The 15273-nt window shown below is 42.4% G+C and overlaps 1 protein-coding gene across 2 annotated transcripts in view; it reads left to right on the forward strand.

Annotated features, from left to right (window-relative positions):
• SKIC3 (SKI3 subunit of superkiller complex) overlaps positions 1 to 15273 on the forward strand; it is a 97829-nt gene that overhangs the window by 19992 nt on the left and 62564 nt on the right. For both annotated transcript variants that reach the window (XM_003822763.5, XM_063604380.1), the window contains 3 exons: positions 11791 to 11931; positions 12920 to 13021; positions 13869 to 14008. In XM_003822763.5, the coding sequence (XP_003822811.3) occupies positions 11791 to 11931; positions 12920 to 13021; positions 13869 to 14008 (383 nt within the window). The remainder of the gene's footprint in view (positions 1 to 11790; positions 11932 to 12919; positions 13022 to 13868; positions 14009 to 15273) is intronic.

Genomic DNA, 15273 nt, shown 5'->3' on the forward strand with positions numbered 1-15273 from the left:
GAGCAGATGAATGAAAAAATGAAAGTGATTTCTTAGAGGGAAAGAGAGACAAAAATCAATTTTAACTTTCACCTCTCCTGAAAAGTTGGCCCAATATGGCAGGATGATTTGTATGAAATGTAGGTTATTGAGAGGAGATGTTAATGGGGCAGTTCATGGGAAATGCCCATCAGTGGTTTGCAGATGAGAGATCAATACTAAGCGTAGACATATGGTTTGGAAGTCATTTGCATGTAGGTGAAAATGACGTGGAATGGTTGCCATCAGAGGAGGACTAAAGGGAAAAATACTGAGAACTGTACTTTGGGCAGTGCTGGCTGGCTTGGAGGGAAAGAGATGAAAAAGAGAAAGGGAGTCAGTGAAGGAAGAGAAGGGATGAGGTCAGAGAAGAAGGTGGACTCTGACGAGAAGCAACACAAGACGACAGGGAAAGAGCATTTCAGAAGTGAGATTATTATGGTCTGTCTTGACAGATTGAGCCAACTGAGTTTATGATTGTGAGGCTTTTTATTAAGGCTATCTTTTTAAATGAAAGTGATTGAATTAGAGCTTAGATTACAGTGATGGGGAAAGAATAGGAAAAAGCAGGTATACAAAGGAAAGTGGACTTGACTAAGTGCATTAGGGAGCAGTAGGATGAGAAAGTGAAGCCCGCAGAGGGGATAGTAAGCTTTTAGAGGGGTGGGAGAAGAACTGCAATAGCTGCCTGGCAGGAGTGGTGTAAGAAGAAATAGTTAGTAGGTTAGATAGTTAACATTATGAGAGTGTTGCACTGAGGCTGAGGAGGATGAGGTACACCAAGCACAAGGAGCATACTTAGGAAGTCTTGTGATTTTTTTTTTTTTCCTGATAGGAAGCTTAGTTCTAAAATCACCCAGATCCTTCCAATTTTAATATAAGACTCAGTGTGTTCCAAAGATAAGTAGGCTGATTTTCTTTATTGTATGGCCCCTGGTACCAATTCTTTTTCCCTATTCTGCTGTTACTGTTGTTATTGATAAATTAATGGCTGGTGTTCACTCTTTTTATTTCCTATTCAGCTATTTATGGTTTTCACCTTTACCTCAGCCTTGGCCTTGCTCACATGCCAAATGACACAGTGAATACTTTGAAAATTCTTTTTGAGGACTGACAGAATGCTTTCTCAGTAAGCATAAATGTACCTATAATGTAGACTTGTCCTTATATTCTAAAAAGCCTACAAAATAATAGAAAAAAATAGGATCAACAATAGTCTACAGAGTTTTGCACATAAATTCAGTGGTTGACAAAGTGCTCTGATAAAGACATAGTGAAGGGATTATACTGATTGATTAGAAAGTGTCTTGGTTTAAATGAAAAAAATCATTTTTAGTAAGGTTCTGGATTTGTATTATGTAGAATGGAAAGAAAAGAAGGTCTATATCACAGCAAAAAGGGTGTATATGTGGATATTTACAGATATGGTAAAACCAGGGAAGAGTTCTTTCCCTTCTGAATTGTTGGTTGCAGGAATTTGTGGAACTGAGAAATTCAGGTTTAGGTACATTTCAAGTTAAAGTAGTATTCTTGAGGTGGAAGTTCAATAGTTAATGTAAGACAATAGGAATCTGTGCTTTTTTCTTTTTACTGCTCCTCTAAACCCGACTTTCAGTGTATTGAGAACTTCTGAGAATCTGTAAGGTCTCTGAAGTCTGAGCCGCCCTCCCACAAAGTACTTCAGTATGTACAGAATTTGCTACTTCACAGCAGTTAATCACTGGGTTCTCCTCCACTGAGAACAAATGTATTTCATTCTCCTTTGTCCTGCTTTGCCGGTTGAGAATTGAAAATTCATTTTCAAAATGACTCAGTTTATAAAGCTTCATATAACAAGTAGTGAATGGCTTTCACAGTTGTCATCTGTTGAAATTTTTTTTCATGCTAAATGACTTTTTTATTTATCTTATTTTGCTTTGTTACTGAAATGGGGGAGGATAAAAAAGCTTGGTTCTTCAAATTCAAGCAGAAAAGAGCTGGTTTAAGATTTTGTGCTTTAAAACTATTAGAAAATCCAGGTGAAGATAAATATGAATGCCACCAAATTGTACATGTTTTTTTCCCCCCTCAAGCTAAGTTTATTTAAAAGAAAAATTAGATAGTATTGATCAGCTTTTTTTGGGATGTCACAAATTAATTTTTTAAAAACCGACTTTTTGTAGTAAACTTTAAGAAACAGAATTTCATAGTTATTACTCAGCATCCAACACGGACCTCTTCAGAATACCCTCTACCCTTGGAATTTGAGCATTCATCAGCCCCAAATCTGGCTTGCGTTTTTGAGAAATAAAAATAATATTGTCCAACTGTTTTAAAGTTGTTAAATGTGGAACCTTAGAATCCTTTAAATGTTAAAAAGAGCAGTTAAGTAAATGATTTTCTATTCATTTGCAATGAATAAGATTCAAAAGCAATGAATTCTATTTCCTCTGTTTTTGTCCTCCATCAAGGTATTTATTTAGCTAGTATTCTCAACAAGAATAAGTATGAATAAGAGAAGGATTGATAGTTGAAGCCGAAATATTCCTTGTCTCTTTATACAAGGATCATTAGTGTTGTTATTACTGTTGCTAGTTTTGGGAACACTATAGAAAATTCCTCTCAGTGCTGCTTGGTCATATGCAGAGAATTGTTACCCAGGGCCGAACATGAACATAGTCTCCCCAAATCTTATTTTGTTTTTATTGTTATGCTCCCAGGCTTTAGCAAAAGAAATATGTTAGGAAGGTTTACCTTGTTTTAAAAGTCATTTATGTTCATCTCAGCCTTTTGGAAACTATTTTCATGTACCAACCCACACTTTGATTACCTGTGTGTTGTTTAAGCTACCCTAAATATGGATGTTCACTGGAGAGATGCATGATTTTTCTTTCCTATTTTCATCCCAGGTGTATTTCCTGTAATACAGGCAGTTTATGTAGTCAAGGTAGTCTGTCATAAATTATGTTTCTATGGAGGCAGGGTGTTTAGACTGAGATGGGTAGAGATAAAAGATAAGAGTTTGGTAGCTGTTTTTTTTTTTAGGATGGTGAAGATTTTTAGTTTTTTATAGTAATTTTCAGCTGTTACCTATTAACAGACCAAGCCTTTTTGAATATCAGTTCATAATGGTATTTTTAAAGGATCGTCACAAAATTTAATGAACACCTACCACATATCAGATGCCATGCTGGTCTGTACTCTCCAGAGGTTACCATTTAGCCACAGAGGCAATAAGGGCAGAATATACATGTTATAAGACTAATAGTAAAGGTCATATTGTTATGCCTAGACCGTTAGTTCCTCAAAGAAGACCACCAGAGTCCAGAGTCAAAGCCAAGCGGCAAGGATCTTTATTACAAGTTCGAACCTGGTCCCTCCATTCCACAGCATACAACAGGGCCCTGAACAATGCGAGTGTTTGCTTTTTATAGCCTGAAAGTTACAGGGGAACAAAGGAATTCTTTTGGTTCCCGCTCTTTCAGTAAAACTTTGAACGGCTGTCCCTTTATCGGAGACTTTCCTGGTGGTGTTTGTACTGGGCTCAGGAAGTTTGAGAGATATATGGCGATATGTGGTGGGATGGGAGGATGGGATGTGTTTGTACTGGGCTTGTACAATTGTTGATACAGCTTGTTACTTTCTATGAGGGTGTGACCTAGGGCTCCCCCAGCCAGTCCGGCCGCCGTGAAGGATGCGGTGAGGGAGATTCCTGCAATGAGGGGGAGAAATATGGCTTGTGCAGGTCTCGGTCTAGGGTCTGGGTGAATAACAGCACTAGTCCAGTTACCGGTATACCTTAGGAACTCGCCGGCAGTAAGTAGAGTTAACCGGGGAACTAATGTGACAGGAAGACACAGTAGGTTGGTAACAGAGGGGCTTGATAGGTTTTTAGATAATGTTCCATTACACCAGAAGAATATGCCTGACGGAGCCCTTAAGGTGATGTTAGGGGGCGTTGCAGTGATGCTGCAGAGGCTGGAATTAGTTCCTGAGAAACAGTAGGGAAACTTTTCTTGACTGGGGTTTAGGTATAGTGGCACGTTAGGGATAGGGGCATATGAGAGGTTTCGGTGGTTGTTAGCTTGGGCAGAGGTGGAGGATCCCCATGGCAGGGGGACAGCAGTTAGCAGTGGACGCCTTAGAGTGGCACACAGAAAGCAGCCAGACAGGCTGTGAAGTCCTGTAAGGTTAGCAAGTTCTAATCCTTCTTGCAATAATTTTAACCAGGAAAAAGGATGTAAATCTTGTGTCAGGCGGTTTTCTTGTCGCTGGATATTTCCATGGACCAGGGGCCATACCTGCACTAGACCCCGCCACAGATAGAGGTGACTGCTAGGCCATGTGGAGGCGGAGGAGTAGTATACAGCCTCGTGTTGAGGCGTGGTCCAGCGGGAGTTCCAGGGGTCTCTAACTATCCATGTATATGAAAGGTCTTTATCTCGTCTGCGATGGAAGGGCCATCTGGGATCTATCTGTTCTTTTCCACCCCACCATTGGTATTTATGGATGTTACAATAGTTATAAGGGCAGCCGGCACTTTGGTGCCACCAATAGTGCTTACAATTGTATTTAGTCTGATCATACTCGAAGCATATTATTGGTGCCACTGGTTTGGCTACTGGGAAATCGGTAAAATTTAGTAAAATTGGGCTATTGCACCCTGAGGAGGGGCAATCTGCACTGGCCACTAATTTCCTGGGCTTATGAGGTTGCCCAGGGTGGGTTTGGTTTTCATAAAGCCAGAATCTCCAGACAAAGGGATTAGGAGCTGGCTTTATGTTTTCCTCAGCGGCCACTAGGGCGACTAATGTTAGAGTTAGACTACTTAACTGCATGTTTGCAGTGAGCTATGCTGCCGGCGCAGGGTGAGTTTTAAGGGGTTGTTCTTAGTTCTGTCCACAGTCCACGTGTCCGGTGCTTCAGCCGCCGCCGTGATTGGCCTTAGAAGGTCGGAGGTTGGGTCCACTGGCTTGACGTGGGTGTAGTGGATCCACGACGCAATGCCTTCTACTTTCAGGGTGGTGGGTGTGGTCAGGAGTACTTGGAGTGGTCCTTTCCACCTGGGCTCTAGGGTCTTTTGTCGGTGTCGCTTAACCGGGACCTAGTCTTCTGGCTGGTACGGATGGGGTGTCCGTGGGGGACTGGTCTTATATAGCTTTTTCAGCTTGGGCCAGATTTCTTGGTGAATTTTCTGTAAGGCTTGTAGGGAAAATAAGAATTCAGAGACATTTTTTGTTTCAGACTTAAGCAGATCATCTTTTAAGCTAGGAACCAGGGGTGGAGGTCTGCCATACATGATTTCGTAAGGGGTAAGGCCCAGTTTGTAAGGGGTATTACGGGCCCGGAACAGAGCATAGGGGAGAAGGACTACCTAATTAGCGCCAGTCTTTATAGTCAATTTAGTTAAGGTCTCTTTTAAGGTCCGATTCATCCTTTCTACCTGTCCTGAACTCTGGGGTCTGTAAGCGCAATGTAGTTTCCAATTTGCCTTAAGGATGGAAGCCAAGTCCTGACTTACCTTAGCGACGAAAGCGGGCCTATTATCTGACCTTATCTGGACGGGGAAGCCATACCTGGGAAGGATATCTTCCAGAATTTTCTTTGCTACAACCTGAGCAGTTTCTTTTTTGGTTGGGAATGCTTCAGTCCACCCTGAAAAAGTATCTACAAAGACAAGTAAGTACTGGTACCTGTACTTTCCTGGCTTTATTTCAGTGAAATCTACTTCCTAGTAGATACCGGGCCTGGTTCCTCTGAGCCTTGTTCCTGTTGCAGCTTGAGATTGGGGGTATGCGTTGTTAAGCTGGCAGACTTTGCAACTTGTCACGATACTGCTGGCCGTCTCAGCTATATGTCTGATTTTGAGCTTGGAGCGTCTGATCAGGTCTATCATCCGCTGGGCCCCCAGGTGGGTGGTTCGGTGGATGTGTTCTAACACCTGTTGTCCTAATTTTTCTGGTAGGATGGTTTGGTCATTAGTATCAGTCCACGACCTATTCTGGATTTGTTTCAGGGGAAGTTTGTCAATCTACTGGAGATCTTGTTCTGAATATTCAGGGAAATATGGCAAGTCCCGGGGGCCCGGGTCAGGGAGCTGGAGTGCAAGGAGTTGGCTGGGAGCCTTCGCCACATTCCTTGCAGTTTGGTCTGCCAGAAAGTTGCCTTGAGCAGTTGGAGTAGTTAGTTTCTGATGCCTTGGGCAATGTACAATGGCTAATTTTTCTGGCCTCCATAGGGCTGTTAGCAGGGCTAGGATCTCTTGCTTGTTTTTTTATCTTTTTTCCTTCAGCCGTCAGTAACCCTCGCTCCCTGTAAATGGCCTCATGTATATGCGCCATTGCAAAAGCATATCGGCTGTCTGTATATACTGTCAGCTTTTTCCCCGCCCCTAAGGTAAGAGCTTGGGTGAGCGCTATCAGTTCGGCCTTCTGGGCCGATGTCCCCGGGGGCAGGGGTTCCGCCCAGATTACCTCAGTCTCTGAAGTTACTGCCGCTCCAGCGTACCTCTGGTCTTGATGCATGAAGCTGCTCCTATCAGTGAACTAGACGAGGTCGGCGTCAGAAAGTGGGCGGTCCTGCAGGTCTTTTCGAACTCAGTGCACCTGAGCTAGTATCTTGGTGCAGTCATGGAGTGGGGCGTCCAGGTCCGGGTTGGGCAGCAGCGAGGCAGGGTTTAAGGTCGTTGGGGGCAGGAAAATTATCCTGAGAGGATTTAGTAGTAGTCCTTGGTAGTGGGTGAGCCGGGCGTTACTCATCCATCGATTAGGTGGCTGTTTGAGTACACCTTCGATGGCATGTGGAGTAATGACCCGCAATTCTTGCCCTATGACAAGTTTATCAGCATAGGGCGGTTTTAATCTGTTGGAAGGCCAACTCGGCTTCGTCTGTCCAATTAAATGGCTGTTGCCTCCGTGTTGCCTGATACAAGGGTTTAGCCAGTTCTGCGAACCTAGGTATCCATAGTCTGCAAAATCCTTTTCTTGGCCTCTAGGGGCATCGGGTATTGGCGTACCTGCATGGGGTCTGTCCTAGGCTTAAGTTCAATAAATAAGGCAGGACGGTGTTTTGCTAGACTTAAGCCCCCCGTGTCCGCCCAAGCTTCTGGATATTGCTGGAGCCAGGTTGCTATGTCCTGGTCAGGGGCCGCTTTCTCCTGGTGGAGTCGGTACTCATCTTCTAGGTTTATAGTCAGGACGGACACGGGTCGATTGTGGGAGTTGGTCACGACGGGCCCCTCAGGGAGGAAATGGATCTGTGCTCCTATTTTAGTTAGCAGGTCTCTCCTCAATAGGGGACAGGGGCTCTCAGGGATGACCAGGAAAGAATGGGTTACATTCTTGGCTCCGAGGTTTACTGTTCTTTGTGTTGTCTATGGGTATTTCTTAACTCCTGTGGCCTCTTGTACCTACGAGGACTTGGAGGATAATTTCCTATTAGTTTTAACTAAGACCGAGTGCTGTGCTCCTGTATCGACTAAGAACTGGACTGGGGACCCCTCCACTTGCAAAGTTACCTTAGGTTCGGGGAGGGGGTCCGAACCCCGTCTTCCTTAGTCTTCGTCTTGATTGACTAGTACGGGTGTAGACCTAGGGGGTCCTTGTCCTCGTTTCTTTTTGGGGCAGTCTCTTACCTAGTGGCCAGCCCCCTTACAGTAGGCACATTGGTCTTTGCTCAGATTATCATGCCGGGGGGGCTGCCTAGGTTGGGTGTACTTTGGCTGTAGATGCTCTTTCTGTACCACTGCTGCCAGGACCTTGGTCATTTTTTCAGTGGCCTTAAATTGCTTTTCCTCTGGAGTATCTCTGTTATTGTAAACCCGCTGGGCTATCTGAAGGAGGTCCTGAATCCGCTTTCCTTCCAAGTCTTCTAATTTCTCGAGTTTTCTCTTAATATCTGGGGCTACCTGATTTACGAAAGACATTACAACAGCTGCCTGACTTCCTGGAGCCTCTGGATCTATGGGGGTGTACTGTCTAAAAGCTTCTATTAATCTTTCTAAGTAGGTAGCTGGGCTCTCTGTCTTTCCTTGCAGAATAGAATATACTTTAGCCAAATTAGTGGGCTTGCGAGCTGCTGCCTGGAGACCTGCCATTAGAGTCTGGCGATAAAGGTGTAGCTGTCCTCTACCTTCTGCCGTGTTGTAGTCTTACGCCGGCCTGGTCAGAGGAAAGGTTGCATTTATGAGGTCGGGGTTGGCAGTCGGTTGACCGTCGTCCTCCGGGACCAGCTTTCTAGCTTCTATCTGTATTCTCTTTCACTCTTCCGTGGTGAACAAGATTCGGAGGAGCTGCTGACAATCATCCTAAGTGGGCTGGTGGGTGAACATGACACTATCCAGTAAAGCCAGTAAATTTTTGAGGTTGTCTGAAAACTGAGCACTCTGAGTCTTCCAGTTATACAGATCACTGGTGGAGAATGGCCAGTACTGGAGCCTGGGGATTCCTGTGTCATCTGGGGGTCCTATTTCCCGAAGGGGTAAAGCCACCGTGGAGTCAGGCGGCTGAGGGGGGGCTAGTCCGCGAAGTGCGCCCTCGCATCCGCCCCGCCGGCCCTTCAAAGTTACTTTCCCTTTCAGCGGGCCTGTGTGTGCCGGCCGCCTCCTGTCCGCCTGCTCTTTCCCGCAGCTCAGCCAGGGGGGCTGGGGCCTGGGGCCCGGAGGGGTACGGAGGGGGTTCTGTGAACAGTGGGTCCCCGCTGTCAGGTAGAACAGGATGGGGGGGGCAGTTGGTTGCTTGGATTTTAGTGGTCGAGCAACCAGTGCCTTACAGGGTTCAGAGGCTAATTGGAAAGGGGACAGCCAAGGAGGCGGGTTCTCAACAAGGTCCTGCCATATGAGGATATATGGGATTTGATCTAAGTGGCCCGCACACCCAGGTAGGAAAATCTTGGACTTTACCTTAGTGATGACAGCAAGTCGGAAGGTCCCTTCGGGTGGCCACCCCACATCAAAGGCAGGCCATTCGGAGCGACACAGAGTAATTAGCTTTCCTTTCCTGATTTCTATACCAAGATCATGGCCCCTTGCTCTAACTTCTTTGAAATTACTCATAAGGAGAGATAGAGGAGTGCTCTGGGTATTACTTATCCTGTAATAATTTGTAGTCTCTTCCTGTAAAGGAATGTGGGTTAGAATCCTTGTAAAGGAAATCTGATCTGGCTTATAATGATATCTAATCGCAGGCGCACTTTGGCAGCCCGGGTCAGAGTTAGCTGCCTGGATCGCGATCGTGCTGGGGCAGCCCAGATCAGAGATAGCTGCTGCCCGCCAAACCGGGGCAGTTCAGATTGCAAGTGCGCACCGGAAGCCCGGGTCAGAGTTAGCTGCCTGGATCGCGATCGCGCTGGGGCAGCCCAGATCAGAGATAGCTGCTGCCCGCCAAACCGGGGCAGTTCAGATTGCAAGCGTGCACCGGAAGCCCGGGTCAGAGTTAGCCGCCTGGATCGCGATCGCGCTGGGGCAGCCCAGATCAGAGATAGCTGCTGCCCGCCAAACCGGGGCAGTTCAGATTGCAAGCGCGCACCGGAAGCCCAGGTCAGAGTTAGCTGCCTGGATCGCGATCGCGCTGGGGCAGCCCAGATCAGAGATAGCTGCTGCCCGCCAAACCGGGGCAGTTCAGATTGCAATTTAGATCAGATGAGAGCCAGGGGACGTCTCCCACCGGTCTCCGCTGGCCGTCCTACAGCGCGTCCGCCAGGACTGTGCCAGCTCCAGTTTCAGACCTCGCGAGTCACAGATTCAGATTCAGAACAGACACAGACAGACAAACGGAGATGAGCCAGCTCACTTATCAGTAGATCGATCCTAGCAGATCCGTTGACTAGGGGTCTGGTGGGCTTGGGGAATCCCGGACGAGCCCCCAGATGTTATGCCTAGACCGTTAGTTCCTCAAAGAAGACCACCAGAGTCCAGAGTCAAAGCCAGGCGGCAAGGATCTTTACTACAAGTTTGAACCTGGTCCCTCCATTCCACAGCATACAAGAGGGCCCTGAACAATGCGAGTGTTTGCTTTTTATAGCCTGAAAGTTACAGGGGAACAAAGGAATTCTTTTGGTTCTCGCTCTTTCAGTAAAACTTTGAACGGCTGTCCCTTTATCGGAGACTTTCCTGGTGGTGTTTGTACTGGGCTCAGGAAGTTTGAGAGATATATGGCGATATGTGGTAGGATAGGAGGATAGGATGTGTTTGTACTGGGCTTGTTTGTTTTGAGCCTAAGGCTGAGGAATGTGCCCGGCTCCTTTCAATATATGGTATTAGCAAATATTGTAGACCTGTGGTCTTTAAGTATGATCTCTGGACCAGTAGCATCAGCATCACCTGGTAACTTCTTAGAAATGCAAATTCTTAGGTCTTTAACAGACCTACTGAACCATAAACTTCAGGGATAGGGCTCAGCAGACTGTGTTTTAACAAGTCTTCCAAGTGATTCTGTTAGTGCAGACAATGTCTAGTTTAGACAATACCACTGGATCAAAAGGGAAAAAGCCGCTAGTTTTCTTGGGAGGATATAGGGTGTATGGAACTAGACATATCTATTTTTGGAATTCATATTTATGGAAGCTATGGTGAGAAAATATTGACAAGGAAGTTCATGCCTGGAAGCATAATAGTAGCAGGCTTGTGTCTTTTTCACTGGCTTACTAATCAAAGTAGTATTTCTTCCAATTTGTTTTCATATTTTACCAAATATACTGAAGTTTTAACTCTTTAGCCATTATTAATTCTTTTCATTTTTGGTGCCAACTTGGATTTCTAAATCAGTATATAACATATTACTACATATTACTAATGGATTATACATTGGTTTGCAAATGGTTTTCAAAATTTGAAATATATGAGCTACATGGTATTATGCAAATAATTTACCTTTGACATCTGTAACTGAAACAGTGGTTCTACATGTGGTTTGGGCTTCTATGTTTTATATAGTTATTAAAGCATCGGGTCTTTTTTTTTCAGGAATTTTTTTTGTTTCCCATATTTATTGCTTCAAGTTGTAGTCTGTCTTTTTAAGAATTCTCCTATGTGATTAAATGATTTATTAAACTTGTGAATGCTATTCACAATTTATTCTAAAACAAATTACAATTTTTTGTTTGTTTTTATGCTTTTGTGGGATTGAGATTGGGGAAAATGGAAATATTACAAAATATATAATGTTTTCTAAACTATTTTACCAAAATAAATTTGAAAATAAAATAAATGTAGGCATTGGATGACTATTTCATAAGTGTCACAATTCACTTATATAGAAAAAGATAGTTTTAGAAAAATGTGGAAATGTACTGGTAAATTTGTAGACTTAAGAGGAATGTGACTAAGTCTTTGTGCAGTGTCCTGATGAGTAACCCGCCTATCTTGTGATCCTTGGATGCTGGAAGAGTCTGCTGGATCTGACTGCCATGTCTCTCGCAGCGCATGGTTGCCCAGGAAGAGAACTTGAGGAAGACACTCTGCTTTGACAAGGGCTCCTTCATTTGACAACCAAATTGTTACAGCTGGCAAGCAGTAGGCTACGTGGCTTAGTCTTCTGGCAAGCAGCAGATTTCTTGTCTGAAATCCTAAAGTGGTTTCTACTTCCAGTATTTAAGAAGATGAAAAATCATAATTATTTAAATTAAATGTTAATATTTTCTGCATTTGCTGGTCTATTTAAGTTTTGAATTTCTGGAGTCAGCATGTGGTGAAGAATGCATAAGAATATAAAGGCAGATTTTGAGATTTAAGAATATGGGTTTGGGCATTTAGAAACTCGAAATATGTATACTAATAACCTTTTCTTTTAATTCCAGGAAATCTTACTGATGAGGGGCAGCAGTATTGTTGTAGATTAGTGGAAATGGATTCAAAAAGTGGTCCAGGCCTCATTGGCTTAGGCATTAAAGCATTACAAGACAAAAAGTATGAAGATGCTGTTAGGAACCTAACAGAAGGTAAATGTACAGTGTATGGCATGTAACATGAAGTATAATTATTATTCAGTCAGTAGGCATTTATCTTTGAGCCTTTCTTTAAGGAATGTCTATCTAAGGTGGAAGGGAAAAAAATGTACCTGCATACCTTGGACTCTGCTTAGGTTTGAACTCTGACTCCGCTTATCACTAATTTCAAGACCTCAGAAGAGTTAAACTTACTGTGTGTCAGTGTTTTCATTTGTAAAATAGGTATATCTATATAGAAAGAAAGAAAAAAGAAAAGAAAGAAAGCAAAGCGAAAAGTAAATCGGGAGGGAGAGGGAGGGAGCGAGGGAGGGAGGAAGGCAGACATGTAGATATATATGCATTAGGAACTTAGGCTTTAACTTAGTCTTACTAGGTATGATGTTTCTGGAAGAACCTACATTCAAATTATAGATCTGAATGGTAAATACAAGCCAGGTAGGTGGTTGAAGGGAATGGGAAGAACATTTTAGGCAGAGATGAATCTGTGAAATAGCCTGAGCTAAGAGGAAAACTGTTGTTCAGAGAACTGCGGGTAGTTCACCAGGGTTTGAGAATGAAGTGTATGTACAGGAGGGGACAAGAAGTGAGATTGTAGAAGTGCCTAGCAAGACATTGGTAAGGAGTTTGCACAGTATCCTGACAACAGTGGGGAATCAGTAAAAGATTTTTAGCAGGGGAATTTTATAATCTGATTTGTCTTTTTAGAGATATTCTAGCTACAGTGTAAAGAATGCATTGGGGTGGATGGCAAGCACTTGTAGTGATTTGGGATAAAGATGGTGGAGGTCTGAACTGACGTGGAGATGGAGAAAAATGTATGGTGAGGAATGAATTGAGGCAGAGAATCACTGTGACTTTGTGACTGATGAGATATGAGAGATGAAGAGGGGAGGAGTCTGATTTGGAGAGTAGGCATTGGTGCTGTTCATCTGTGTAGTCACAGAAACCTTGTTTTTTGTGATTGTTTTTATCCTTTTAGGGTTAAAGGAAAGCCCTGTCTGCACAAGTGGATGGTATCATCTGGCAGAAGCCCAAGTCAAAATGCATAGACCTAAAGAAGCTGTTCTTTCATGCAGTCAAGGTATTTTTGATACTTTTTGGGTTGACACATAAGGGTGACCAACCCTATTTGTTTTTATCTTAAAGGACAAAGATAGTGATTTTAAAAACCAAAATGCTATATTTTGTATTTTAAATTGCTAATTTTAATTTCAATGAGGTTAAATAAAAGTCTGCATGCATGTGTACTAGTGTGTTTATTTTTAAACTGACAATGAATATTTAGCAAAATTTTCCTGCATTTGGAATATTGACATAGTCAGTTTAGGCTTGGGTGTGGAGGTCCTCTGTCTTTGTAACAAGGAAGTTTCTGGTGTGTCCAAGACACATGAGTTCTTAATTTCTCTGATATACAGAGGGGAAACCTTAGGCATCTTGGAGCCTATTTGAATTTGACAGGGTGAGGGGTGGGGATAGGAAATCATGAAAGTGGTTCACTGTTTCTGACCCACCTGGTAGCTTGCCCCCTGTAACTAAGAAGCAGTTCACCTTGGTCCATTCTAATTCAGCTGCTTTCCCCTTCCAGTATCCTTAATTTCTTATATTTGTTACAGGTGCTTTGGTTGTGGGCTAACCTTTATTGTTTAGCAAATATAGATAGCCATTGTCGTTTTTTAGGATATTCAGTTTTATTATATGTTGTGTGAAGACAGAGGTTTTAAATTCAGATATGTTCTGTTTTAAATTCAGGTCTTTCCATAAGGAAGTCAGGGAAGAATTTATATTTAGCTTTGAGTTATTCTTCATGTATATTGTTTTGGAAATTTATGCTTATTGTATCTGCAATTTATTATATGTCATCCTTAAAAAAGAAAAAATAAACAGAAGTGATATGGCTGTCTTCATTTGGATACCCTTAATTTTGTCAGCTCTGAAGATCATAGATAATCTTGGTGCGTCTGGTAACAGTCTTTATCAGAGGAATCTTTGTCTTCGTTTGAAAGCAGAGGCTTTGATTAAACTCTCAGATTATGACTCTTCAGAGGAAGCAATTCGTACGCTTGATCAGGTAGTCTTGTCAAGTTTTTTTCTTCAACTCTAGTTAGTTTCCAATCAACCAGGCAACAACCATTCTCTGCCTACCACAAAATTTACTTATACGGATTTTGTGTTAGAGGTATGAATTCACCACATCTGCACTTTTATAAGTCATTCATACATTTGGGAACTTCTAAAGTTATTTGTTTGCTTTTTGATTAAGGACTTACAGTACTCATCATATAAGACTATTTCGTTAGTTCTAGACTTCATTCTCGTTTCTTCCTTTTGCCCTCTTAGGTTATTACTACTTGATTATTATTAATTTGAGATTCCAAATTTTTTCCTTCAGGAAGTGTTCTGCAGATTTGACAAAAATAATTAAGGACACTGTTAGCTTCATGGTAGAGAATGTTTATTTGTTTCATTCAAAGAAAGATTAATATTTCATAATGAAACCGATTTCTTAGTGTTTTGAGTTAAAGCAATTTGAAAGTCCATAGTGAAAAAAACTATAACTGGTAAATTATGAATTATAGCATTATGCCCTAAAGATTTTTGTCAGGTAAAGACTATTACTGGTCTAAAATTAAAATTGAGTTTTTAAATCAGTTTTATGTATTTCAAAGGGCTTTGTATTTCATAATATTTCTTTAAAATCAGAACCGTTGTCAGCATCTTTCAACAATTAATATTTTCTTGTTTTCTTTTTGCCATCCCACCAATAATGTGTTTTGTGTGAATGCTTTATAAAGGTTTTTCAAATAATGTTTTCACAAAAAAACAAATGACTGCTATTTTGGAGAACTAGCAGAGTCCAGGTCTGAGATAGAAAATGTACAAGATGAACCAAGAACACCTTGTCATGCTAGAAAGCAAGAAACTATAAAAGGGCTCAGACTACAAAAGGGCTCAAGAGCTAGCATAAAGAGATTCTTACTGGCTAAAAAGAGCATTACTAATGTGGTATATTGAAACACATCAAATATTTTAAATCCATGTGTTCATGATGATTCAGAAAACTCAGCAAATGTCCTCAAGAAAACAAATGTTTGGGGGAATGCTAAGAACCCAACTATGAAGAATAAAGGCATTTATCCTGCCTTTATCTGAATCATTCCTCAGGATAATGAAATAATGAAGGTAGGAGAAATTTGCCTTTGTTGAAGTATTCTGTCTAATAAGAGAAAATGACAGAAAATCACCATTTTGCAATCCCCAGTGAATTAATAGATCTAGGCATCAAGGGTTAATGGCTACTAACATCACACAAAGGCAATCAGGCTGGGCACAGTG

Source organism: Pan paniscus, chromosome 4, assembly GCF_029289425.2.
Source record: "Pan paniscus chromosome 4, NHGRI_mPanPan1-v2.0_pri, whole genome shotgun sequence".
Lineage (NCBI taxonomy): Eukaryota > Metazoa > Chordata > Mammalia > Primates > Hominidae > Pan > Pan paniscus.